Genomic DNA, 27044 nt, shown 5'->3' on the forward strand with positions numbered 1-27044 from the left:
TTAAAATGGACTGTTATGACTTTATTGGAAGTCCTTCCAAAAGGGTTCTGAGCTTGAAACAATCCTTATTTGAGGTCAGAATATTTCTATTAGAAACTATTTCTTCCCTCTAGCTGTCATGAAGATCCTAGTGCAAAAAGGGTTTTCTTGAAAGATTCCTGAAATCACAGAAGATCAGTTTTTTCTTTTAAACAATTGTTTTCCTCAGGAAACCATGAATTCTATCTGGGGGTGGGGGCATTAGCTTTCCAGGCCATTATTCCATCCAGCCCTGTTACTATCTATATGGATAATCTTTTAGGTAGAAAAGTTTCCATTCCCATTTGGAAATATTGAACCTTCAACAAGTATCACCGAGTTATGGTGATACTTTTGCTTTGCTTCCAGACTGTAGAAAACAAAATGTTGACATCAACTCATACAACTTTTATACAAAATTTTCAGATGTCTGCTCCTTACCTATGCTGTCCTTGGAATTAAAGGAAAGAATCACAAAGAACTTTTCAAAAAGAGGCTTCAATAACTCATCGTGCAGTACAAGATTAGTGTCCACCAACAAACATGACCTCAACAGTTGAGAAAATGATGAAACAAATTCCAGTAGAAATAAAATCTGCTTAAACAAAACACAAAATTATTAGATGCTGATATATGGATAACATTTTTACAACTATTTTTTTTAAAAAAACTTTATTCTGCCTTTATTATTTTTACACAGAAGTCAAGGTGGCTAACATATCCAACATATCTTCTTCCTTCTATCTCCTCCACAACAACAACCCTAGAAGGTGTCCCAAAGGTGTTTTTTCAAGAGGCAACTGAACTTTCTGGTTTTTCTTTTCTTGGAAGACATTTTGCTTCTCATCTAAGAAACTTCTTCAGCTCTGACTGGATGGTGGGGAGTCAGAGCTGAAGAAGCTTCTTGGATGAAAAGCAAAATGTCCTCCAAGAAAAGAAAAACCAGAAATTCCAGTTGTCTCTTGAAAAAGCAATTGGGACAAGCATGGTCTGGATGATTTAGAATCTCCATAGACAACCCTACAAGGTGAATTGGACTGAGAGTGACTGACCCAAAATCACCCAACTGGCTTTCATGTCTAAGGTGGGACTAGAACTCAGGCACCTGGTTTTTAGCTGATGCCTTAATCACTCATCCAAACATCTTTAAATAATCCTTAAAGAACTATAGGGCTGGCATTCTACCTTTAAAAAGTAGGCCTCTAATCCAGAATACATTTGGAATTAAAATCCACTAAGACTGCTTATTTACTAATAAAAATAACTTTCATACTGTCCTATCACAAGACTTTGGTAATGTACATAATATCAACATGTAAACCTTGACACAAGAACATATTTCCTATTAATTTTCTGTCTCTTTTTCTATATACATAGATATTTGAGTGTGTATGTGCTATGCGCATGTGCAGTTTTCAAAAAATTGAACTTCCGCATTGCTGAGAGCAAGGAAAACAGCTGAGGAGCGCCAATCCACTCTGCTGTCTCGATCAACTGAGCTTCGGAAGCAGAAATATAGGTAAGTATAACGCAGGGGCAGGTGGGCGGACCCATTTCAAAGAAAGAGAGAACTGGTTCGCTCACGGCTGAAAGTCTGAGCTAACAGTTCACCTGAACAAGTCCGAACTGGTAGAATCCCACCACTGGTATGTGCATTACTGAACTTTGTTTGCTGGGCACTCACATTAAAGCTCCTCTAAAAAGAAAGTTTTGCAGTATTTTGAATTGAAGTTAACTAGAAATGCTGTTAAACTAACAAACAATTAAACAGAAGATAGCATCAGAGCCTGGCATTACTACCTCATTAAAGTGTTTGCTTGTTTAGTAAGGAATTATGTAAATTGAAAATATTAGCATGCATAAAATTTTCATAATTATCATTAATCACTGAGAACAAAAAGATACATTTCTTTTATTTTTCAAATAGAAAATCCCTTCCCCGTAGAAAGCCATAGCATTTTTTTCCATATCAATGTTTTCAAAAACTGTACAGAAATCATCTATTAAAGCCGATTCTCTAATTCTGGCCCTAATTGCTTGATGCACACTGAATCTTTGTACTAGACATCTAAAACGTAATTAATTTCTTTTATTATCCCTCCCTCTTTTTCATTCTATAATCAACAAATCAAAGAATCCAAACATAGCATACAATACGAACATCTCGTAGATACATCAGATGTATTCCCAAAGCAACCAATATCTTCAAACTGACAACACTATGAATATGGGTGCATATGCCCAAGGAATGGTGGCCATCTGATGCAAACAGGCAAATCTCCTTGCTTGCCTAAGAGACGCTGTGATAAATTTATGACTAGAACATCTGCAAGCTTCTTGACCCATTCTTCCCCTCTTCCCCCTCCTTTTTTTTTTTCTTCCATTCAGTCGTGTCTGATTCTTGGAAGCTGCTGGACAAGTTTTCTTGGCAAGGGTTTCAGAAGTAGTTTGACACGGCCTCCTTCTTAGGGTTGAGAGAAAGTGGCTGGCCCAAAGTAACCCAGCTGGCTTTGTGTCCAAGATGGAACTAGAACACATGGCCTCCCAGTTTCTAGCTTGATGCCTTAACCATTACCCCAAACTGGTTCTCTAATTCTGGACCCTAATTACTCCAATTAATCACACATTAATGACAGTCAGGAGGAGAATGCAAGCAAGCTTATTAGAGTGGGCAACATGGCAGCCGTACATTAGACAACACTCATCTGTGCACAAAAGAGTATCCAAGTAAAAAGTAGAATAAATTATTTAACATATTTCATTTACTCAAGACCAGAGGTATCAAACTGGCGGCCCATGGGCTGGATGCGTCACGTGCAGGTCACACCCACCCCACCCCAGTTCCGCAAGCGCAAAAAAACCTGATGCGTCACATGACGCGATCGAGTTTGACACCCGTGCTCAAGACAGTATATAACAGTAGAAAGTTAGCGGAAAAAACATTGAAAAAGGCAAAAATCTATAGGCTTTCAGCATTGTTGCATGGCTTTAAGCCATTTAAAATGATTCTTTATACCTGTGCTTGCAAAATTTTGTCTTACTGCCTGGAAAAGTTATCAGACCTTGTTCTGCTTGCTTGGGAGGGGTGCCAGTGGTGGGATTCAGCCAGTTCGCACCACTTTGGGAGAACCGGTTGTTAACTTTCTGAGCAGTTTGGTGAACTGGTTGCTGGAAGAAATCATTAGGGCAGAGAACCGGTTGTTAAATTATTTGAATCCCACCACTGAGGGGTACCTGAATGCAGATATTCTGCCCCACTTTGTTCAGCAACTGAAGAAGTGGAAGAGGGAGGAATGATCTGATTGCCATGGAAATTGGAACAATTTCCACCTGTTTCCTGATACCTGCCCTCATGAGAATAAAACTGCACGATTTGTAAAGATCATTAAAAACAGAGGTTTTTGCCGTGGGGGTGGGAGTGGAAGAAATTATTTCAGTATTTTTATGGCGTAACTGTTGCTCACGTCAGGTATCCAAACAAAGCAAACTTAAGGAAAGAGCTACCAAAATACTTTCAGCATGTCGATGTTCCCACTAGAGGCAAGAATACTTTAGACCATTGCTACACAACACTAAAAGATGCTTATTGGTCTTTACGACGAGCAGCTGTGGGACACACTGATCATTGCATGATTCATCTTGTACCTGCTTACAGGCAAAGACTTAAAACCACAAAACAAACAATTAAATCAGTGAGGACCTAGACGGAGGAGGCAAAGTTAAAGCTACAGGCCTGCCTTGACTGCACTGATTGGAATGTTTTCGAAAGTACCTCTGCAGACTTAGATGAACTCACAGATACTGTAACATCATATGTCAGCTTCTGTGAAGACCTATATGTACCGACCAGGAACTTGCAAATATACAGTTATAACAAACCTTGGTTCACAGCTAAACTTAAGCAGCTACGTTGTTCCAAAGATGAAGCCTACCAAAAAGGTGATAAAATGCTGTACAATCAGGCCAGAAATGTATTAACAAGGGAAATCAGAGCAGCAAAAAGAAGCTACTCTGAAAAGCTAAAGAATCAGTTCTCAACAAATGAACCAGCAAACATGTGGAAAACTTAAAAATATCAGAATTCTATTCTATTCTATTCTATTCTGTTCTGTTCTGTTCTGTTCTGTTCTGTTCTGTTCTGTTCTGTTCTGTTCTGTTCTATTCTATTCTATTCTATTCTATTCTATTCTATTCTATTCTATTCTATTCTATTCTGCAAGTGGGACACTTTGAACTAGATTTAATAGACCTAGGGAAAAGGATACATCTTCTTTCTAAAAAGAAAACGCTAAAGCTCATTGAGCATATTATTGATCTTGCTCATACTTTACCTTCCTTTCCATTCACAAGAAGGTTCACATGGGGAAGGGAGATCAAAGGAGCTTTGATGTCACTTCTCTGTATTCAGTTGCACAACGGTAATTCAGTTACCTGAGTTTTACAACTACACAGCAATCAACTAAGGCACTGCAGGTCCTGAATAATTGATGGAGCGAAATGTTACGGCACACAGATCCCTAAGCACGCAAGCACTTTCTTTCCTGCACTTTGCTATTCACTCCCCATTCCTTATTTCTCAGCTACAGCAAGAAAACCCCATGAATTCTAAGATGAAATTATTTTTGCCTTCTTCGTAGCTTTAGCACCCTGGGCAAATTTAATGTAAGTTTAGGAAGTAATAATGCTAATAAAAATTAACCATTTATTGTTTTAAACCTCTATCACGCTTAAAACAAATGTAGCACCTGAACATACTATTTTAAAATGCCAATTTGTTCTGCAAGATTCCAAGGAATAAGATGCTGTGGCTTGCATTGCTTAAATGACAGCAGCTTCCTATATCAAGAATTTTATTTATTCAAGGGTGTTTTACTCCACTCGAGCCAAACTCTATCCCTGCCCGGTTTATAGGAAGAAGGAAACCAGCACACTGAAGTATCTTATAGTTCAGATAAATAACCTGATGGAATGACTTCGGGCTAGAAATCAAGAGAGACATGTTTTCATCAAATGGGAAGTGATCCATCTCTTGTACCACGCTGCTTGACACAGTCTACTTCCCCTCTACTTCTAAAATATCCTGTTGGTGAACGTGAAGGAAAGAACACTCTGAACAGATATTTCTGAGAAAGGGCATTTGTTTTCTGAACTGACACCAACCTTAACTATGCTGGAGATCAGTATAAGATAGTAAAATATAGGTCTGACTGGGAATAGGGCTAAAGGGTGGGAGGTAGTTTGGTTTAGAGCAGTGGAGAATTTAGGGAGTTATAGTCCACACGTCTTAAAAGTAGCCCAGCTTTTAAAAAGATGGTTTAGAGCAGGGGTGCTTAGATCTGGCCCATGGGACCACCCTGGAAATGGTGAAGGACCGACCCGCGCTGCCTCTGCCAGCGAAAACAGAGCTCAGGAGGGCTGCGTGCTGTCCTCCTGAGCTCCGTTTTTGCTGGCAGAGGGTTACAGGAGGCCATTGCAGCCAAAAACAGAACTCGAGAGCCCGTTTTCGCTGGCAGAGCACTCGGGCCACCACAGGCGCCCCTGACACAAGTGATGTTGAGCTGGCCACTCCCACCCCGGCCCCCCAAGGTCAAACACAACCCTGATGCGACCCTCAATGAAATCGAGTTTGAGCCCCCCTGGTTTAGAGGACATGCATATTGATAGGAAAGGGACAAAAGTGTTGTCATTAACAACATGTCCTTTTTTCTAAACTATACCATGCCACATATATCAAAAAGTAGGGTAGTCCCTGCCCACAGTGTCAAAACTGAATGGATATTACAGAGAGGGCACAGGAAAAGAACTCAGGTAAAAGAGAAAACAGGCACTTGACCAAGCAGTATCTTTATATCTAATAGATAGACCAGATTGCTTTATTTTTGTATGTGTGTGTGGCATTTTTTCCCCAGGAGGCAAAGACACCGAGCTCAATATTCTTATATTCTGGACTCTGCCACTAACTTTAACAGCTCAGGAAGTTTGATAGCTCTGGAACAGCTGTATGAGCTACAGCATTTTTAATACGAAAGGAAAACTTGTTAAGGTTGTCGAAAGCCACCTTGGGTTGCGGTGAAACAGAAGTATGCTGAAGGGGCAGGTAAAATGAAGAAGCATTTGTTCCTCTGAAGAAACATTTTTCTCATTATTCTTACTTTTCTCCTCCACAATTATGTTCTTTCCATGTGCAGAGACACATTCAAGGTACAAGCAAGTAGTTAAACTTTATTTCTATAGTAAGTAATATTCTATAGCCTAGATTCTCATCAACTGAAGAGAACCATAGCTCTCCCTTAGGAGACATTATGCTCAGCTTTCAGAATAAACACCCATAAAGTCTGGGTAACCTGACATCGTTATTAAAATGAACAATAGAGTGCCAATTAATTTAATTCAAAAACAGAGGTTAAACCATCGGACAAATTAAGCCATTCAATAGAAAGGAATAGGAACCAAGCACCCACAACCAACCTGCATTTTGGAATATTCCTTATGAGATGGCCAAGACGGAGGAGCTTTCACTTCAAAGATGTATCTCTCCAGCAAGGCAGAATTTACAAGACTAACAAAAACAAAGACAGATATGTTAACAGAAATAAATATGAACTCCAGCACCGATCGTAAACAATGGTCTTGGTTACTCACACCATGGCCTGCATTAATAAGAGGCAAGTTGTTGTTTAGTATGAACCTTCCTTCTTATCCACTATAAAGGGGAAATCACCAGCATACATTTATTTAGAAACCAATAGGATTTCACCCCAGTCAATAAAAGGGTACATATAACAAGGGCATTAAAATATAGAAGCTACAAAAAAGGAAATAATAATAAACCCAGACAGCAGCATAAGCAATTAAAATTATATGGAAGGAATGATGTTGTTTTCTCTACTGCCTAAAAAGCAAATAAAATAAGTCTTATTTTGTTATGGAGGAAGCTCCACATCCTGGTTGCTGTTATACACATATGAGCTACGAACCCATCAAGTTTCCCTTTGCTAGAATGTGGGACACATAACATGCAGTCAGATCAGACTCAGAGGATAGCTGGCATCCTCACAGATGCACTGCTTTAGATATTGGGGATCTGCAGGTAAGAACCAGCAGCAGATAGGAGCTGGATTTGCATATAAACTGAGTGTGGGAGCCCTGAGATTCATGTTTTATTGCCTATAAAATGCATACAAAAAAAAAAAAAAAAAAAAGCAACCTGAGTACTGAAATTGCATGTTCTGAATTTTTCAAAGATGTGGCCATTTCATATCGTTAGCTAGATACAGAAGGACAGAGATATGGAATTCTGTGACCAGATTAATTTCTCCATGGAGGACATATAAATCCTCCATTAGTCAAAACTTGAATAAAACACCATCGGCCAGCAAGGAACAGCTTTAATCTTAAAGGCCTAAATGCTGCGTACACGATCCTCCAAAGGAAGGGCTACCTGGTCCATAATAAGTTTTAATTCCTATTTTAAGAATACCGCGCTACTTATTTGTCTATCTGAACTCAGTGTCTGTTTGCACACAACCAGTCCAGTCACATCCAATACAGTTTCTATGCCTTCTTAGAAAGCATAGGAGTACCATCAACCGTGGTGGTGCAATGAATAGAATGCAGTACTGCAGGGCTAACTCACTGCTCATTCCGGGAGATCGATCCTGAGCTGCTCAAGGTTGACTCAGCTTTCCATCCTTCCAAAGTTGGTAAAATGAGGACCCAAATTCTTGGGGGCAATATGCTGACTCTGTAAACCGCTTAAAGAGGACTGTAAAGCACTGTGAACCAATATATACCATATTTTTCGGACTATAAGATGCACTTCCCCCCCCCCCAAAAAAAGTGGGTGGAAATGTTTGTGCATCTTATAGAGTGAATACGGGCCTGTTTTTGGCCTCCCGAACCATCTGTGGGTCCTGTTTTTGCCCTCCCCGGCGTCGAGAAGCACTCTGCCAGTCAAAAACAGGCCTGCTTTTGGCCTCCGGAGTCTTCAGTGGGTCCCATTTTTGCCCTCCTCAGCATCCAGAAGCACTCTACAGGTCTCCCCGATGCCAGGGAGCGCAAAAATGGGACCCACAGAGGCCTCCAGAGGCCAAAAATGGGCTCATTTTTGGCGGGCAGAATGCTTCTGGATGCCGGGGAGGGCAAAAACAGAACCCATGGAGGGTTTGGGAACTGTTATAGACAAAGTCTGGTTAACAAAAATAGCAAAACTATTTGCATTAAGATACCTAGTTATTTTATGACTCTATGGTTGGTAGAGCTAATTTTAGAACTTCCAAACTCATACTTTTAACAAAAATAATTTTAACATCAACAGCTATTTTATTTATGTTAACACATTATTGATGTTGATTTGATATCTGTATAATGACTCTTTTATTAAAGTTAATATATTTTATTTTATTTAATCTTACTTTTGTAGTCATTGGATAATAAAGTAAAATAATGTCTCAAGTAGATTTAATATGCAAATGTATTTCACTGTGCACTTTAAGCATTTGCCTCAGTGTAGAAGTTTAGAAAATATAGTACACTATTAATGGATGATGCGAATTTAGTGCATATGACTGAGTCAGAAAATTGTTTTACTTTTTGTATACAGGTTTTAAGAAGTCAGAAAACAGTTGAAAATTACGTGCTTTAGTTACAATAGTTACAAAAGTAACTATAGTTACTTTTTATTTTGATCAACTGTTAATTCAATAAATATGGAAGTGTTAAAAACTGTCAAACCCTCCAAAATATCAATTTTGCAAAAGCTTCACTGACTTATCAGGGCTTAGAGGAGTTTCATTATTGCAAGCAAGCAAGAAGTCATATAGAGAAAGCATATAAGTTTAATAAATAATATTTATTTCTTTAATACAAAAATATATCTATCTCAGAAATCAAATCTTTCTTTCTTTCTTTCTTTCTTTCTTTCTTTCTTTCTTTCTTTCCTTTCTTTCTTTCTTTCTCTCTCTCTCTCTCTCTCTTTCTTTTAATCTTTTCCTCCTAGCCTTTCAACTCAATGGATTTTGGGTTTTTTTTGCAACACCTGAGATTAAGAGGCCTCCAATGTGTATGCAACAGTTCTTTCTGGCCTGAACACATACTGGCTCCAACCCCATCAATTTCAGCCCTTCAAGATGTTCCAGATTTGCTCCATTTTCAGGAAGGGATTCTTCTGGTTTGTTACTTTTGAATTCTCAGAACACTCAACAGTTTATCAATATATATATATAACAAAGCTTGAGATATCATTTGTCACAGTCTATTTGCAAGCTCCCGAGTTATTGATCTCTTACCTACTGAGAGCAGTTAGTGTATGTGCTCTCCGAAGAGCAATTGTAGTCTCTTTTGGAGTAACAACAAGCAGGTTGTCCAACACGCCACACACAGCTGAAAGGAGAGGAGGTGTGACTACCATACACTGATTAGGTCTAATGACAGACTCTGGGGAAACATGTGGACTTGAAGATGTTGTTGTGGTTGTGTCACTCTGACCTAGAACACAACATCCAAAAGAAATAAGCGACATGAAATGTGGATTCACATGAAACTCTGGAGATATATTCCTCACTCTGACGTGAACCACAGAGAATCAATCAAATCTATTCGCTACATGAAGCTTCAAAACAACTCCTGTGCCAATTGTTTCCATAAAAACCCAACCCGCCAGTTGCTGTTTCCTAAACTGAACATTCCTCTGTTAGGATAAATAGAACAATATGCAACAGTCCAGTAAGAATCATAGGACTAGGGCAATACAAGCCAAAAGTTTTGTCCATTTGGAATATTTAAAATGATAAAACACATTGTATTTCAAAACAGAGCTCCTGATATCTGAAAAGTGTGCAGAGCTAATCTTTTCCACCCCATGCCTTGATCACCTGTGAGTTTCAAAAATAAGCTACCAGGTGACGACTGCTGTTTGGACAATCCATTCCAAAATTTCTAGCATGCACTGTGTACATAGCATGGCTAAGAAATGAACTTGTTTAATATAGTTCTCAAGAGTATCCAACCTTGAGTTACGAGTCGGTTCAATGATGCATCGTGAATAAGACTAACAGCTGGCGAAGAGGGTGCTTCTACTTCCATAGCACATGCCGGTGATAGTGATGCTGAAATTATCTAAGAAGAACCAAGAACTTTATTTAATATGCATTTTTGTTTGTTCTTTAGCTGAGGTTCCCCATCTTTTCGCCCAAATGGTGCTCATAGTGCCTAGCAGCAATACAAAATGATAAAAGTGGGACTATTGTCAAATAAATTCAGACTATTGTAAAGGAATTCAAAGCATGGAGTAAACAAAGAAAGAAAATTGCATGGGATTCAATTCAAGTAAATCATCTCAACAAAATTTCTGTAGCCAAATATTGTCTTTACTTGTAGGGAGAAAAGTAAAGCAGGAAAGAGTCTTGCCTCTCTTAGCAATGAGTTTGAAAGTCTGAGAACAGACATTGAGGGGGAAAAACATCCTGCCATCCCCTTCTCCACTCCCACCAAATACATTTGATACATTTGGCACGCTAAGGAGGCAAAGGAGAAGGTATTTTCTGAATATGATGCTTCAAATATTGTGTGTGTTGCGCTTGTGCAGTGTGTTATGTGAACACACATGCCTTTGGGTCAGGCTGATTCCTGGTGAATGCCCTGCAGTTTTCTTGGCAAGATTTTTTAGAAGTGAATTGCTACTGTGGTCTTCTTCCTAGGTCTGAAAAAGACATACTCGCTTCAATTCACCTTGTTGACTTCATGCCTATGGCATGACTAGAATTAATGGTCTCCCAGTACTTTAAACATTGTACCAAACTGACTCTTTCAAATAGTCTATAAGCTTCTATATGTCATAATCACCATACTGAACTGTATTTGGAAAAAGATGGCGGCTATACATGAAACATGGTGTTGGGTCATATAATCTTAGTATAATTGACCTATAAAAACTTAATCTAACACATGAGTCATTGAGAGTCATATCCAGGGTCATCATGGAGGCCAAACTCAACCAGTTCTATTGACATTTAAACTTGAGTCTCTTTCGTAGAACTAGGGATAAGAATTTGTAATAAAACCTCTAATTTAAGCATGATTGTGTTTCTAGAGCCTTATAGAATGGTTGGGAATTCCTTTATAACACAATGCAACCCAAATGCCCCCTCCTCTTTGCTAAGTGTGCAACAAGGAACAAGAGAGCCATTTAAGGCACTTTCAATTTAATTAATAACTTGTGCCCATTAAGCACTATGCCATTTAAAGCATTTCCTTTCCCATTTTGTTACACATGGGAAATAAGATGTTTTCATTTCTATTATCTGAGCAGCCTATGGAGGGCCCAGAAGCATACTATAAATAACAAAAGATGCTACAGCTTTTTGCTTTGCTTTTCAGCACAGTAACTTCTCAGCAATGATGACAATGATGAAATTAAAGAATCCAGCACAGAGCTAGTCAAACACAAAAATGTGTGTACACCCTGGTGGCCACAAGCACATTTCTGTTCCAGAGAACATGGCAAGGTTACTTCAGAGTACCTACCTGTCAGGCTTCGCCCTACCACTTAGAAAAACTCACAAGAATACCAAATAATTAAAATTTATTGAAAAAGGTTAAAAGCCACAGGCAAGGAATTTTCAATAACCTCTGTGATTCAAGAACACTCACTAGCTAGTGTAGGTAGTTAGTTGGTGAAAAATAGTATGATAGCAGATCTAGTCATTGCAAAATGGAAACCAGTCCATTCAGGAGAGGGGCCATGTTTTTTTCGGTTCCAAGGTTCAGGAGCAAAGTAAAGCACAAGACAGTTTGAATATTGTTTCTGTATTTGTTCTTGAAAGAAATGAAATTGGAATAAACTAATTGTCACTGGTCACCTTAAGACTACAGACCTACTTAATATAAAATAATTAACTACATGAGTCAATTTTTTTAGGAGAAGAAAAAACTTGGTTTGCCTTACCATCAATAGCTAATGCTAATTTGTCTAATGTCAGGTATAGAAACAATTCTAGAAATTATTAATAGAAAAAGTTCTCATACAAGAAAATATTGTGGCATGCAGTAACATTTTTTTAGACAGAGCTCCATTTTTGGAAATAAAAGTATTTTTTACTTTTCCTAACAAAAAATTACTGGATGCCTTCCACACTGAAAACATCCACAAGTATTTTTAACATTGCCTGTTGGAAGGTGAAAGGTTCTGAATGTAAGTAAAAGAGGAATTAAAAAACAGAAAAAATAATTAAACTGTCAAGAAGAAACACAGGTGGTAAAACAGAATCCTAGTTCTCCAGACTATTCCATTTGACAGTATGTTCAACTCACCCAAGTATCGGTAGTTGACTGAGTACTTGGAGACTGGTTCCCACCATTCTGGACTCTCCACGCAGAAAGAGAATCTTCAAAGTCTGGAAAAGGGAGACAGAGGAAATCCATGCTTATAAAAGTTTACTCTTTCCACCAATACCTTTTCATCCTGTTGAAGCATTTCATGTAATTTCAAGATGAGCCATGCTTCCTCCATAATTTCAAAAGCAAGAGTAAATCTGGGCATAGTTTACTCTTCCCTGTAGATCAGGGGTGGGTAGCTATGGCCCTTTTTATGACCTGTGGACTTCAACTCCCAGAATCCCTGAGCCACTTTGGCTGCTCAGGAATTCTGAGAGTTGAAGTTCACTATCATAAAGGGGCCAGTTACTCACCACTGCGGTAGATAGTGAGCTATGGTGTCCAAGATATCAAAGAATAACTTGGTAATCCATAAACCTCATCCAGGCAACCAGAGTTTGTGGTTTGGTTAATAACACTAAGAAAACACAACTGACCTAACTAGACCTTCTTAATTGTTTTTAACCTTTAAACAGCCCCTTTCATTATCCAGTAAGCAAAAGTCAACAGTGTGTGAAATGCTTAGAAAGGTTTTTCTTTATAAATATAGAAATATTTTCAATTTTTTTTCAATAGTTTGCATATTCTGCACCTTGAATTGTGAAGCCGAAGTGTGGGACATGGTAATTAATCTTCACTAATAAGCATTTTATGCCATAAAATTGATGACAAACTGTTGTGTATAATCTTACGCTCTGAGATATTGATTTACCCAACAGTGAATAGACTTAAGGTGAAGGTACACTTGATTTAGCAGGATGGAGAAGAGGGGGAATGCTGATTGCAAAGAACGCAGCCGCAACAAGTTCCCTATCATTTTATACAAGAGACAGCAATAAGCCACCAACTGTTTACTTTGTGTATCCAACCTAATTGTCTGCCAAACAAATCTCCATGATGCACTGAGAATTGATAGTTTCCACTACGTTCCCTTCAAAGAATACATATGAAGTGGCCCTTGCGCACTATGGAGTGCTGCCAACAATTCTCATGAAATGAAAAAGTATTTCATAAACCCAGTATGGAATTTCTCACAGGACATCATTAACACAGTCACAAAGAGAAATAAACTACCAGTCTATTTCTTGTAGGCAGTTTCTTGCCATTTTTTCAGCCTCTTCCTTTCTTTACATTACAGATGTATTCTCCTTAAGGTTTTAATTAATATATACATTTTAGAAATTCCACACAGTCAATTATTCTTTTTCATAATGAGAAAGAATAAATAACCTTTACTAAAAAAACCAAAAATAACCCTTCCTTTTCTACCTCTAACTACAAACACATTTTTTAACCTAACTGCACCCTGAACACTGAACTAGATTAAGGAGCAAGGTTTTGTTTACTTTAGAAATGAATAAGTATTGTAGTGTTACATATTTACAGAGGACAATACTTTCAATTGTCACATAATTAAAACTGCCATCATGAGAAGAAATTATTGAAAACATGGGAAAGAGCAGTGAGATTCACACTACATGAATTCTTGGAAATATCACTTACCATTCATGCCATTCTTTGTTGATACCAGCTGATCTCCCAAGGAAAAATTCACATCAAATGTATACCGGCCCAGGTAGCATACCTTCACCATCTCATTCAAATGCTCATAGAAATGGCAATGATAGAGCAAGGCCTGCAGTGCAGGTTTTCCAGACAGAGATAGACCAGTTGCTTCATCATGTACACAAGGCCCCTGGAAGGAAGGAAGGAAGGAAGGAAGGAAGGAAGGAAGGAAGGAAGGAAGGAAGGAAGGAAGGAAGTGAAAATGTTCTTCTCCTTACATTATAACTTCTTATCCTGTGTCTCAATGATAGGGTACCATAAATGAAATTTTCTCCTCTTCTCCTTTTTTTTCAGTTTTGAGGATTGTGTTTACAGGCAGTCCTTGCTTCGTGACTACAGCTGGGATCGGCAACTCTGTTGCTAAGCAACACAGACACTAAGCAAAACATCCCATGATTACATCTGACTTAAGTCACTTCCCATTTGATCATTACACAAGTCACCACAGGTCATTAAATGAAACATCACATGACTTGTGATTTTACTGCCGGCTTCTCCATTGACTCTGTTTGTCAGAGGCCAGTTGTGAAACATGCAAATAGGAATTATGTGATTGTGGGAGATTATGACAGTTGTAAATGTGAGGATTGGTTGTAAAGTTACTTTTTCAGTGCCACTGTAACTTTGAATGGTAGCTAAACAGTTGCTTAACAGTTGTTAAGTAAAGTCTACCTGTACTTTGTAACTGTACTTCTTAATTAGAAAACTGTGCCTCTGATTGTTAATAATCTTATGTCAAATTAGGCAACTCTCACATTTTTCTTCTCACAGCAAATATCAGCAGGAATCTGTAAATTGTAAATCTATGAAAATGCAGGTAAACTGCAATTTATAGCTTATTGGGGAGAAAAAATCTCCTTCTGGATCTTCATTTTTTTGAAAACTGACTTCCAAGCTCTTATTTGTGGTACAATTATAATTGCAGAATTCAAACAAACTTTAAAATCTGTTATAATATGGAGGATTTAATTAATAAGTTAAACACTATTTTTGGTTCTTCCCTACACACTTACCCTATTCTTCCCTACACACTTTATTTTTCTTCACAAAATATTTATAACTTAATTTTAACAGACCTTACCCCCAAAAAGGATTGGTGAATTCAGTGGCCACAATTGATTATTAATACTTTTCAAGATGTTGGAAAAAAAAGGAATTTATAAACACATATTTATGAAAGTCCTTTCCCCACCCCCTCCCAATCTTTACTAATACAAAATACTTGCCACTACTTTTTCTTTCAAATGAGCCTCAAGGAAAGAATTTGCTTAATTATCTGGGCATGCTTTAATTCTACCACAGAAAATGAGAATTCAAGCGCAGACTATCCAAGCAAGATGTACTGACCAAATCAAGCATGACAGCTTTGCAGATGCTAGGAATGATCATCACACTGGGTCAATTTTTTAAAATACTTGACTCAACTGAGTCCAATTTTAGATTTTTATGCCTAGTAGTTTACAGTCTCAAAGGTATATTAAAACCACTGGAGTCATAATCATGTGTGTGAAATGATACCAAGCACCTTGAAACTATATAACATTTGTGATCCACTGAATTGGAACTAAATGTGGTGATTACTGACTTCAAAAATATTGTTTATAAGAGAAGAAAATACTAACCCACCAAATAATCACCCTTGTAAATTAATTGTTCTTATAATAATGCAATGAATCTTATGCTCTACTCAGTCTGCTCTTTATAATAATATTTTATTTTTGCAGTGTTCACCACACAGATGTTCTTTCTAGTGTTTCAAACATTAAAATAAGCTATATCATTTAAATAATCATTGCATTAAAACCTTAAGCCAATTCTCAATCATGGATTACTTGCATGTAGTATGTGTCCTGCCCTCCCCAAACCACCATATATTCTTCCACTGTGGGCTCCTTACATGATTCAGAGAAGCTGTGAAATGGGGACATTCATTTCATGATTGAAAAATTGGATTATATGTAGTTCTGAATGATGTGGGATAAAAACAATTGACTCCCTATTTGAAAAGTTGCAACTGTGACTTTTACAGAATTTGGTGCATCCTTTGAAAAGTGATACTTTGAGACAAATTGTTTAGTGTCAGATTCAGTCAAAAAACATGCTTAACTAATTGGCTTCTTGCAAAATCATCTTACACTACTGGATCGATATCATTTATTTTAAAACTCAGAAATTCTACCAACATCTTCCCAGGTGAATAGTACATTAATGGTTATTTTCCATTTGAAATAGCAAATGTAATTGCTAGGTGAATGCTACTTAATTGCAATTGAAGACTTCAGCAAATTTGGGATTGACTGTGTATGTTGGCAGGTGAACATAGTGCTGTAAAATGTATTAGTACAAAATGAAATGATTACAGCATCATAGAATTCTATAAAGTGTCTTACATTACAACCAGCTTAAAAATGAGTCAGATATTAGAAATCTGGGGGGGAACCTCAGGTTGGTTGCTTCAGGATAGTCAAATAACATCCGATTTTATTTTATTTTTTTTATCTTTTAAAAGAAATGAATTGATAAAAATATGACTGGGGCTCATTTTTCAGTTCTCTTACCCTCATTTGAGAAAATCCTATGTGATTTCAGTTGTAACTTTAATATGTTTAATATAGGTTGTCAGAGTTGCATCTGTTTTAAGTGGCAATAGTATCTTTAGCAATAGCAATAGCAATAGCAGTTAAACTTATATACAGCTTCACAGTGCTTTACAGTCCTTTCTAAGCTGTTTGTGGAGTAAGCATATTGCCCCAACAATCTGGCTCCTCATTTTACCCACCTCGGAAGGATGGAAGGCTGAATCAATCTTGAGACAGTAAGAATCAAAGTACCGAACTGCTGGCAGCCGGCAGTCAGCAAAAGTAACCTGCAGTACTGCATTCTAACCAGTGCTGTGGAGTCGGAGTCGGAGTCGGAGTCGAGGAGTCGGAGTCGGAGGAAATTTTGGGTACCTGGAGTCGGAGTCGGAGTCGGCAAACAATGCACCGACTCCGACTCCGACTCCTACTAAATTTAGATTGGAATTTTAAAAAAAGCAAGTTTAAATGTCCCAATTCACAAAAAGTTATAATTAATGACTTCTCTACTGTAAGAATAAAGACCAATGCATGCAGTGCCTCACGTAACCGCAAAATGAACACGTTAAGTGACCGTGAAGAAGCATGCTTTTCATGTGCTTCACTATAAGGCACGCAACGCACAATTAGGAGTGGCAATACTTATACTTTCCATAGTGTTGTGTTCTGCTGTTACAGGGAACGCAGCGCCCATGGGTAACCTAGCCTCTCACTGATAAGGGATTAAGTAAATATGTTTTTTGCAGGACTAGAGACACTTGCATAAGTGAAGGGAATGGAGGGTCAATAGTTCAAGACTGAAGCTGTAAACCATTGGAAAAACTGCTGTCATTCAGCTAAGGCTATAAAAACTTGTAAACTCTGATTGTTAGCTTAAACTTTAAACATGACTATGGGATTCTACTAGGGAAATCATGTTTTATAATAAATGCCCCTTCCTGGATCCTCCCACTGCCCTATCTTCAGCAGCAGATCAGCACACAAAAAGGAGAAGGCAGCAGCTTCTGCCCAACTACCTGTTTTGCTCAGTGCTCTTTTGCTTGCTTGGAAAGACTGCAGATTTTTCCCCCCCTAGCTATACTGAAAAACGAAAGAGAAAGTAAAGCAGGCTGTTGGTTTTGCATGTTAGAAAATTAGGCAGGCAGATTTCTTTTCTTTTTCCTCACCAAAAAAGGTAGGTGCAAACAACGGGAAATTTAGGGAAAAAAGGAGATTTTAAAACACAAAAGAAAAAAAGCTCTATTTAACTAGGGAATTGTAATAATTGAGATACTATTAATTGTATATTGTGTTGAAAGCAGAAATGGTTAAGTTGTGGTTTGGAGGAATATATGGGGGAAATTATTTGGTTTATTATTATTGGTAAATATAATTAATTGATTTGTAAGAAATTGGATTGCATGGAAATAATTGGAATATTCATGTTCATATTGATTAATATACAAAAAAGGTAGTTATATAACTAATTGATTTATATTAAAATGTTGAATTCATATTAAACAACTGTAATATTACATAATTAACCAATGTGAGGATGGATATAAAAATAGATGACAATGGGAAGGGGTATAATATAGAATAGAAGGGAAAAATTGAATTTGATTAAGATTAGAGATGAGGATGAAGGGTAATATTGGTTTTTTACAAAAATAGATGAGGAATAAATATGGCAAAAAGGAAATATAGAAATTGTAAATTTAATTGAAATGACTAAACACTGTTTAAATTTATGAACCGGCCAAATACTCTGTTCAAAGAAAATACATTGTATGTTTGTATGTGTGTTTCTAATTATTGTTATTTATTCATATTTGTTCTCTTTTATTCTTTAAAGTTTAACAATTCATTCTTTATCTTAATATCTTTATATTTGTTTGGGGTTGGCTTTCTTCCCTTTCATCTTTTTTATTGTACAGCAATCTTTCTCCTCAAACCTACCACCTCTCTCTTTTCTTTCCTTCTTACTTTCTCTTCCTCACCCTCTTCTTCTCCTCCCTACTTCCTCTTCCTTTCTCCTTCTCCTCCTCTCTTCCTCCCTCTCTTACCCTCACTCCTACTCTAATTTCCCTTCCCTTCCTTCATCCCTCTCTATTGCTGTATCCTTTTATGTATATGGACTACTCAGAGGGCTGAAAAAGTTATTTCTGACTGGTCCTCTCCCTTTTGACCAGTCCTCGAACTTACGACTGTCCTCACATTTTACGTTTTTGCCCTATCTTGTCACCATGGTGAAGAGAAGCAGTTGTGAAATGAGTGACATGGTTGTTAAAAATGCTGCACGGGCATAAATGTGAGGATGGTCATAAGTGTGAGGACCAGTCAAAAGTGCGAGGACCTGTCAGAAATGACTTTTTTCAGCCCTCTATACACATAGCCATGGCCACCCGGTCACATGACCAGCTAGCCACACCCACCCAGTCACATAACCTCCAAGCCATGCCCACAAAATAAGCCACGCCCACAGAACCGGTAGTAAAAAAATTTAGAACCCACCCCTGGTTGGGGGTCACCACAACATGAGGAACTGTATTAAAGGGTCGCGGCATTAGGAAGGTTGAGAACCACTGGCTTAGAAGAACTTGGTGGAACAGCTTCTTGGATTCAACTGTAAGTGTTTATATTGTATAGGACAAATCATGTCTAGGTTTAGTGCTGGGATATATAGCTTATTTGTTTGTATAAAGCCATGTACGTACAACTTACAAGACTGTGTATGTTGATATTAAAAATCTAATTATATGCCAGTTAGTATAACATATTTTATATTTTAGGGAAAGAGGCATCCTAAACAATGGCAAAAAGACTGCTAACAACAAACACAACAAAGTCTACTGTTTATGAGCACTTTGCATTATCAAGTGATGGAAAACATTACGTGTGCCAATGTATTAGAAAAGATGATGATGGTGAAAAACAATGTGATGCAAAAATTAGCAGTTTCAGTGGGCCTGATAAAAATGCACCTACAAGAGCATCAAATTTGAAAAGACACTTACAGCGTTTTCATCCCAAAGTGTTAGAAGCCGTGAATGAGAAAGATAGCAATGAAAACATTGCATCTACTTCTGTGACAAAAAACGTTCAGAAATCTACTGGAGAACAATCACAAATAAGAAAATTCTTTATATCTGACAAAGTTACCATAAGGATGACACCAGAAAAATTCAAACACCACATTATTGAAATGGTAGTAAAGAATAGTGTACCACTATCCTTCTTTTCACAGACAGCCTTTTTAGGCCTAAATGGAGAAATGGCAAAAAAACTTGGTGTTTCTCTGGAAAGAGAAAGTATAAGGAAACTTATAATTGAGGAGGCCAAATGTAAAAAGGAAGAACTACAGAAAGTTATGAAAGGACGTTTTGTCTTCCTTAAAATGGATGCATGCACACGTCACAGAGTCAATTATTTCGCTATTAATGTTAGATTTGTGGATGAAAATAACAAAACAATAACACGGACCCTCGGAGTAAAGGACACTCAGGCACATCACACCAGTGATTACCTTCAGAAGTTAGTGGAGGGTGTTCTAGAAGATTTTGAAATTAAAAAGGAACAGATTTTATGTGTTGTGACAGATAACGCTTCTAACATGTTGAGCACAATTGAGAAGATGAAGGCAGATGAAGAAGGTATCAAACAGATATTAGACTTAGAGGAAGACAGCTCTGCAAGTATTAGAGAAAGTTTAGAAACTGAAGAGAATGTTGACATTTTTTTAGACAACTTTGTTGAAGAAGCATTGAAGCTTGCTACTATTCATCATATGCGATGTGCTGTTCATACACTGCAACTTGCCATAAGAGATGGATTAAAAGATCGCCATGCAGCTACATTAATTGGCAAATTACGGCAAGTAACTGTTGCAGCCAGGGCCCCAAAAACAGATGCAATTTTGAAAAGACGTGCAGGAAAAGGAGCCATTTTGGATCAAACAACTCGCTGGGGAAGCACTTATTTAATGGTGAAGCGTTTGCTTGAACTTAAAGACTTCATAGAAGAAATGGACAATGAAAATCTTGCATTAACTGCAAGCCAGTGGACACAAACAAAAGAGCTGGAGAACCTTCTTTCTCACCCCTTCACTGTCACCAAGAGGTTGCAATGTGATGATCTAACCCCGGGTAAATTCCTCTTGGAATGGAAGAGCCTGTTATATCGCCTGAACAAAAATGGAGGGTTAATAGCTGAGGGCATTGCATCTTCAATGATGAAAAGAGAGTGTCTTTTGCTGGAAAATGAAATCTTGTTAGCGGCTATTTATGTCGACCCAATGAGCCGACTTTTATTGAACAGTAAACAGATTGCTACTGGGAAAAAGGCCCTCTATGATGTAGCAGTTCGCATGAAGGGATTACGACCTGAAATACCTCCACAGGAGGATGGAGTTCTTTTAAGCAATAGTGGTAACTCAGAATCATCTTCTTCAAACGAAGAATTAGACTTTGATTCCTTCTTAGACAAAATGGAAGTTGCTAAAGGAAAGCGACGTCGCATAAGCGTTACAGAACCAGTAAATGTCCAAATAAAAAAATTCCAACAGGAGTTTTATAAAGCACTAAAAGAAGTTGAAAAGTATGATCGCTCATCAAAACTTACTGTTGAAGAAGCCATCCTTGTTTATCCAGAGATCGTTAGTGATGTGGCCAGAATAGTTACTGCAATGCCACCCACCCAAGTCAGTGTCGAAAGATTATTTTCAGCCCTAAAAATAATAAAGTCTGACTTAAGAGCCTCTATGAAAGAGGATCTGGCAGAGGCAATTCTCTTCCTTAGAACTCTACATTGAATTGATTTGCATTTGCTAAGCCTATAACTACATTTCAAGATTAATATAAACCATTTCTAGGTTTTACAGATTTTGTTTTTGGTTCATATAGATAAGCTTTGTTTTTGTTCTAAAACAACCAAATAATGTGGTTTGTATTTTTGAACTGGTAAAGTTCCTGTTCCTGATGTTTATGCCTGCTGCTACTATCCAGCAACTTGATTAATTAAATTAATAAAAAAAAATTAATAAAACTTTGTTGTTTTCATTGTGTTTGTCTTTTGCTTAAACTGTTCAATACAGTAGACTGTTGGCTTCCCAGCCAGTAGTCCTGTGGTAATGACATGTATGTTGCCTTTCTTTCCTTCAAGGAATGTATAAAATACATTCGCATATTAATACAGAGGAGTCGGAGTCGGAGTCGGGGAGTCGGAGTCGGAGTCGGAGTCGGAAGTACAAAAAACTGAGGAGTCGGAGTCGGAGTCGGAACATTTATCTCCCGACTCCACAGCTCTGATTCTAACCACTGCGCCAATGCGGCTCTTTACACTAGCACTGCAGTAGCACCTAAAATTATATTAATCTTTACACCACCTTCTCAGTGGCCTCTAAAATTGTGTTAATCCCAATATAGAACTGGCAGACAACACTGACATCTTTCATTCAATAAATGGAAATCTGTTCTAAAGACTGTTGCCAAATTCATTCTTATGCTATCAGTCATAAAGTCTAGACTATCAATATATCCCTTAAATTGTAAATAGCCATCACAAATTTTAGGTTTGATTTTCATTTCTTTAGTAAGCATCTGGACAATGTTAACCTCAGAGTCAATATGTTGCTGTTACATTGTTACATTGGTTTTGTATGTTTTCCAATTGTGGGTGGCTTATTTTGTAACATTTAAGTTGAGTCTTAGGTTTTTTCCAGTCCTTCTTCAATTTGCTTTGGCCATATTTTTGTTGGTGCTGTTCACTGAAACTTCTCCTGTGTGGATTACTTTTTCCACAATGGTCTGTGAAGGTGATGTTCTTCCATTCTGCAGTCATGTCCAAACCATCTTAATCTTTATGTTTGTATTTCAACCTCTCTGGAAGGTTATTTACTGAATCTCATTGTTACAGTACCTTCAGACAGTTGTGGAGGGAAATTCCAGAGGATGTTGTTGGTGTCACATTAGGAAACCATCAAGCTTGTTCAGGCCTGCATTTAACCATGCCCATGTCTCAAATCTGTAAGATTTGAGCAAGACCAGCAGGACAGTGCCTTAAAGATCTCCATCTTCATTTTCAGTGAAACGAGGGACCACATTAACAATTCAAAGAAAAGCAGTGGCTCTGCCAATTCTGATGTGTACTTCTCCTTTTGATGCTGATTTCTATTCTTCCACCAGTGGCTCAAGAAACTTGAACTAATTACTAACCCAATCTATTTCGACTCTGTTGGATACAGACAGTCTGCTGATGCAATAGGTAGTTCTCTAAAAATATATGCATACATATATACAGTACATGTACATTCTCTCTCCCTCCCTCTCTACCGTTTCCCCAAAAAATGACCTATCCCGAAAGTGATTTTTACACGTATGCCCAATATAAGCCCTATCCCCAAAATAAGTCCTAATTAAGACCCCGTCCACTCCAGGGTGCATGGGTAAAAATTAAGGTAGGGTGGGGATGGGGGCATGCAGCTGCTCTACTACTTACCTTCGGACAGTTGCAGGCCTCGCACACCCCAACACCTGCCTTGCCAGCCCATTTCTTCTGCAACTGGCACAGTTAGCAAGGCTTTCCTGAAGGCCTCTGCAGCCAATAACAGAGCTCTGGATTGATCCACAGTTCTGATATTGGCTGCAGAGGCCTTCAGGAAAGCCTTGCCGACCGCAGAAGTTCCTGAAGGCCTCTGACAGTGAAAAGGCGGCCAGGGGCGACGCGCGCAAGTGAGGTGAGTCACTGAACAACATCCCACCCCCACCCCACCCCAAAAAATAAGACCTAGTGCCTTTTTTGGTGGCAAAAAATATATAAAATAGAGTCTTATTTTCGGGGAAACATGGTGTGTGTGTGTGTGTGTGTGTGTGTGTGTGTGTGTGTGTGTGTGTAAAGAAAAAAGCTATGTGTCATACTATTATTTTACGTTTCATACTAGTGCAATGAATTTGGAAAAACAAAACAAAATACTGCTTCAATTTTGCTGAAGAGAAAGGAAGAACGGCTAGAAAACCTATTACACCTTTTGTGAATTTTTCAACTAGCATTTCCACTGACATATGCTAATTACTGCTACTTTCTCTCACGACCACCGCCCTCAATACTCGCTGGGTCCAATCCAATAAGATTTATTTTAAGAGGACAGATTTACTATTGAAAGAGAGTTCTTAAACATCCATGATATATTTAAAAAGTTAATCACAAGCATACTAAAAAGCATTAAGATAACAGCTTCACACTGACGAGCCTCAAATAGGCAGCTTGCCAAACTGTCTATTACTAATCTGGGTTGGCACTGTTCCCCAAAGCAGGAATTCCATTTTCATCTCCATGTCCTTCAAGTAGCTATATTAAGTTTTTTTAAAAATAATTTTGCAAACAACTGTTTGAATAACATCACGTTTCTGTCAATGCCTGCTTTCACATGTCTCTCTTTGATGCCACTACCTTTGAGGGTAACAGAACCAAACATCAGTCCGAGTAGTGAGTCTTGCTGTCATAGAGATTCTTTTGTTCCTTTAACTGTGAAAAAAGGTTTTCTGGCCCTATAACTTTTATTATTAAACCAAAAAGACAGTCTCCCACTGCCAACAAAGGCAATTCTAGTCTGTTTATAGAGTTTCAGCAGGGAGGGAAGTAAGAATATTAGTGATTTTTAAAGGACTGAAAAATGCAGGCTTAAACTTCCAGTGAGTGGTAAACAAAATGCCCAATTGCAGGAACAGGGCATCTGAAATCTCTCTGGAGTTAAAGAGAGGTAATCTGATCGCCCATATGTGCTCCATGTAGCTGCTGTTTTTGTAAGCAGATGGCAGGAACTGTGTTTTTGCAGTAGGCCTGCTATCAGCTGGGAGTCACAACATTACATTGTGTTTACAGCCACTAATATTGCCTATATGGGCTTTAAATTCAACTGGCTTGTCTCTCAATCACTTTGAATTTTATCCATTTTTTATTCTTTGCCTTACTTTAAAGATTAAGAACCTTCAGAGGTTCTTCCTCTGAAGGTTCTTCCTCCCTCACCCAGGGATTCTCTGAAGGTTCTTCCTCCCTCACCCAGGGATTTTATGAAAATCCCTGGGTGAGTGTCCTTCAATCCTTTAAAAAAGCAGTTTAACTACAAGTAAAAAGATCTGTATTTTCTGGAATATACAGCAAGAGGATGATTATCCTTGGCTTTGGAAAGTTTCAAACAGATTAGGGGCAGAGATAGATTTAAGATTTGGATGTTGATTGAAAGGATTCTCTCACTTGGGGGAAAATATTCTGTTTATAATCTTTACTGATTCAAAAAACTTTGAAGATTAGACATTAGAGGGCACCAGAAGTTTACTTTAAAAGAAATGCCATTTCACTCATGGTAACATGAAGTTTTTGACCTTTTTAACTTTTTAACTCTTAATTAGCAGCGCAGAGGATTAAGCTCCACTGAATAAAACTGAAATTGATTTATAAATGGAATTAAAAAACACAGTTTGTAAGAGATGGAAACAATGGATTGAAAAATGATTATTCAAAACTGAAAAAGAAACAAATAATAAACCAGATGAGTGATTTGGAGTATTCCCTTATACTGAATTTACAAGAGGGGTTTTCTGGGGTTGCTACATTGGAAGTACAAAGAGGGTTTGATAAAAATGAAGAAAAGAACTCAGAGAGGAGGAATGTATGAGGATTCTTTGAGGATTTTAAAAGACTGTCCACAGAAAGTATATAAGATTAATTTATTTGACTAAGGTTAAAAGATTATTTTGGGGAATGTTGAATAGCTTCTTGATTAGGACTGGATTATGATGGCTATTTCATGTAATGTTTAATTATTTTTGAGTGGGATTGAATTTTTATTATTTCAAGAAAGATGGGATTTATTTAAAGAGAAAGGATAGTGTCAATCTGGGTGCAACAGATAATTTATGATACTTATGTTGTCATTTCTAATACCCCCTGCTGGATAAATAGTGAGGGATGAGGTTTAAAGATGGGTTTATAGATACTGGGGAAAGTTATGGAATGAAAAGATGTTTGATTTTAAGAGATAGTGGTAAGTTTTTAATGTTGATTATACTTGCTGGGGATGAAGGGGAGGATTTTTTATTTTTACCTTTTTCTTCTGTTAATTCTCTTCTGCACCTTTTTTTTATTTATTTTTCTTTAATGTATCTATTTTGTTAATTGTATAGTTGTATAAATTTTACCTATATAATATAATCTCTAATAAAATCATTGAAAAAAAGAATATCTGCTTATTGGTACTTCCCCTTTTCTAAGTCCAACTTTGAGGAGAACAGAGACAGGGACAATATGATACCATCATATTATATCAACAGTATCTGTTGTAGTCCACCAGCGGCCGGCGCGGACTGTGGCTGATCCCCACGACAAGGCGGCTGGTGTGGTGTTGCGCCAGCAGCCTGTGCAGCCGGCGCTCGAGTCGGACAGCGAGGAGGCTGAAGAGGATGTGGTGCCAGAGGCAGAGACTCAGCCAGGGCCTTCAGAACCTCCAGAGGCTCCTTCAAGTGAAGCGAGTGAAGTGGAGGAGCCTCTTCTCAATGCTCGAACATGCAAGGCTGCCAAAAGGCAGGAGTGGCTACTCAGGAGGTCTCCTCGAGAGTAAGGCTTGGGGTTAATTGGCCACTCCCTTAGCCTATTTAAGTTCACACACAGATAGCAAATGTTGCTGGAAACGTTTGGTCAAAATGCAGAGCATTTTGAGAGTGAGTTTTTTGTTACAACTTGATTTCTGGGCTGATTGCCAACCCTTGTCGGACTTTGTTTAATCTCTGTAATTCATAGCAGGCTGATAAGGACATTTTGGTTAAAGCCTGCATTTTGAAAGGGGTCTGTTTGTATTAAACGGAGTTTTTGGAGCTATGTGTGTGTGCTACACTTCTTGGGACCCGTAGCTGGGGCAGAACAGTATCAGGCATTCCAAAGGCAGCTTTAAAAAGCTGTATTTCATTTTGTTTCATAAATTATCCCCAATTACAAGAAAACAATACTTAAGCAGCATTATCTCATCCACATTGATATACTTCATGTCTAGATCCATCCATGTGGCTCAGGAATTCTGGGAGTTGAAGTTCACAGATTGTAAAAGGGCCATAGTTTCCCCACCCCTGCTTTAGGCCATCATCAACCCATAAATTAATTCTGAACCACTGTGGAAAGCATTTTGATGGGGAAATCTTGACATATATTGTAACATAAAATACATAAAACAAATTGAATCCAATCAGTTTGATAACAAGGAAGAAGGAATGTGATGGTGGATTTGCCTCTCAGATATCACACCTGTATCTTTCACCTTATATGGAAAAATCCATGTAATCCTATGGCCTTAGGACAATGCTTCTATGATGGTAAATTACAACTAAATTACATTTTCAGGGAAACTGAATTGAGATATATGTTCTTTTAAAAATGAAAATACTTGTGAATCTTATTTGAAAGATGGGTCTATTTTCAAGACATTTCTAAATCTACTTTTTAGGTTAGCTTAACTTGAAAATCACCTTGTTTTCATCTAATATAGAA

General features: G+C 37.9%; 1 protein-coding gene across 1 annotated transcript in view; it reads right to left on the reverse strand.

Annotated features, from left to right (window-relative positions):
* RTTN (rotatin) overlaps positions 1 to 27044 on the reverse strand; it is a 102657-nt gene that overhangs the window by 24884 nt on the left and 50729 nt on the right. The window contains exons 33-38 of the mRNA XM_070942419.1: positions 13894 to 14086; positions 12328 to 12410; positions 10026 to 10134; positions 9306 to 9504; positions 6487 to 6577; positions 460 to 616 (exon numbers count right to left, since the gene is read on the reverse strand). Coding sequence (XP_070798520.1) covers positions 460 to 616; positions 6487 to 6577; positions 9306 to 9504; positions 10026 to 10134; positions 12328 to 12410; positions 13894 to 14086 — 832 coding nt within the window. The remainder of the gene's footprint in view (positions 1 to 459; positions 617 to 6486; positions 6578 to 9305; positions 9505 to 10025; positions 10135 to 12327; positions 12411 to 13893; positions 14087 to 27044) is intronic.

This window comes from Pituophis catenifer, unplaced genomic scaffold (assembly GCF_029215685.1).
Source record: "Pituophis catenifer annectens isolate HBS135680 unplaced genomic scaffold, rPitCat1.0.hap2 SCAF_3, whole genome shotgun sequence".
Classification (NCBI taxonomy): domain Eukaryota; kingdom Metazoa; phylum Chordata; class Lepidosauria; order Squamata; family Colubridae; genus Pituophis; species Pituophis catenifer.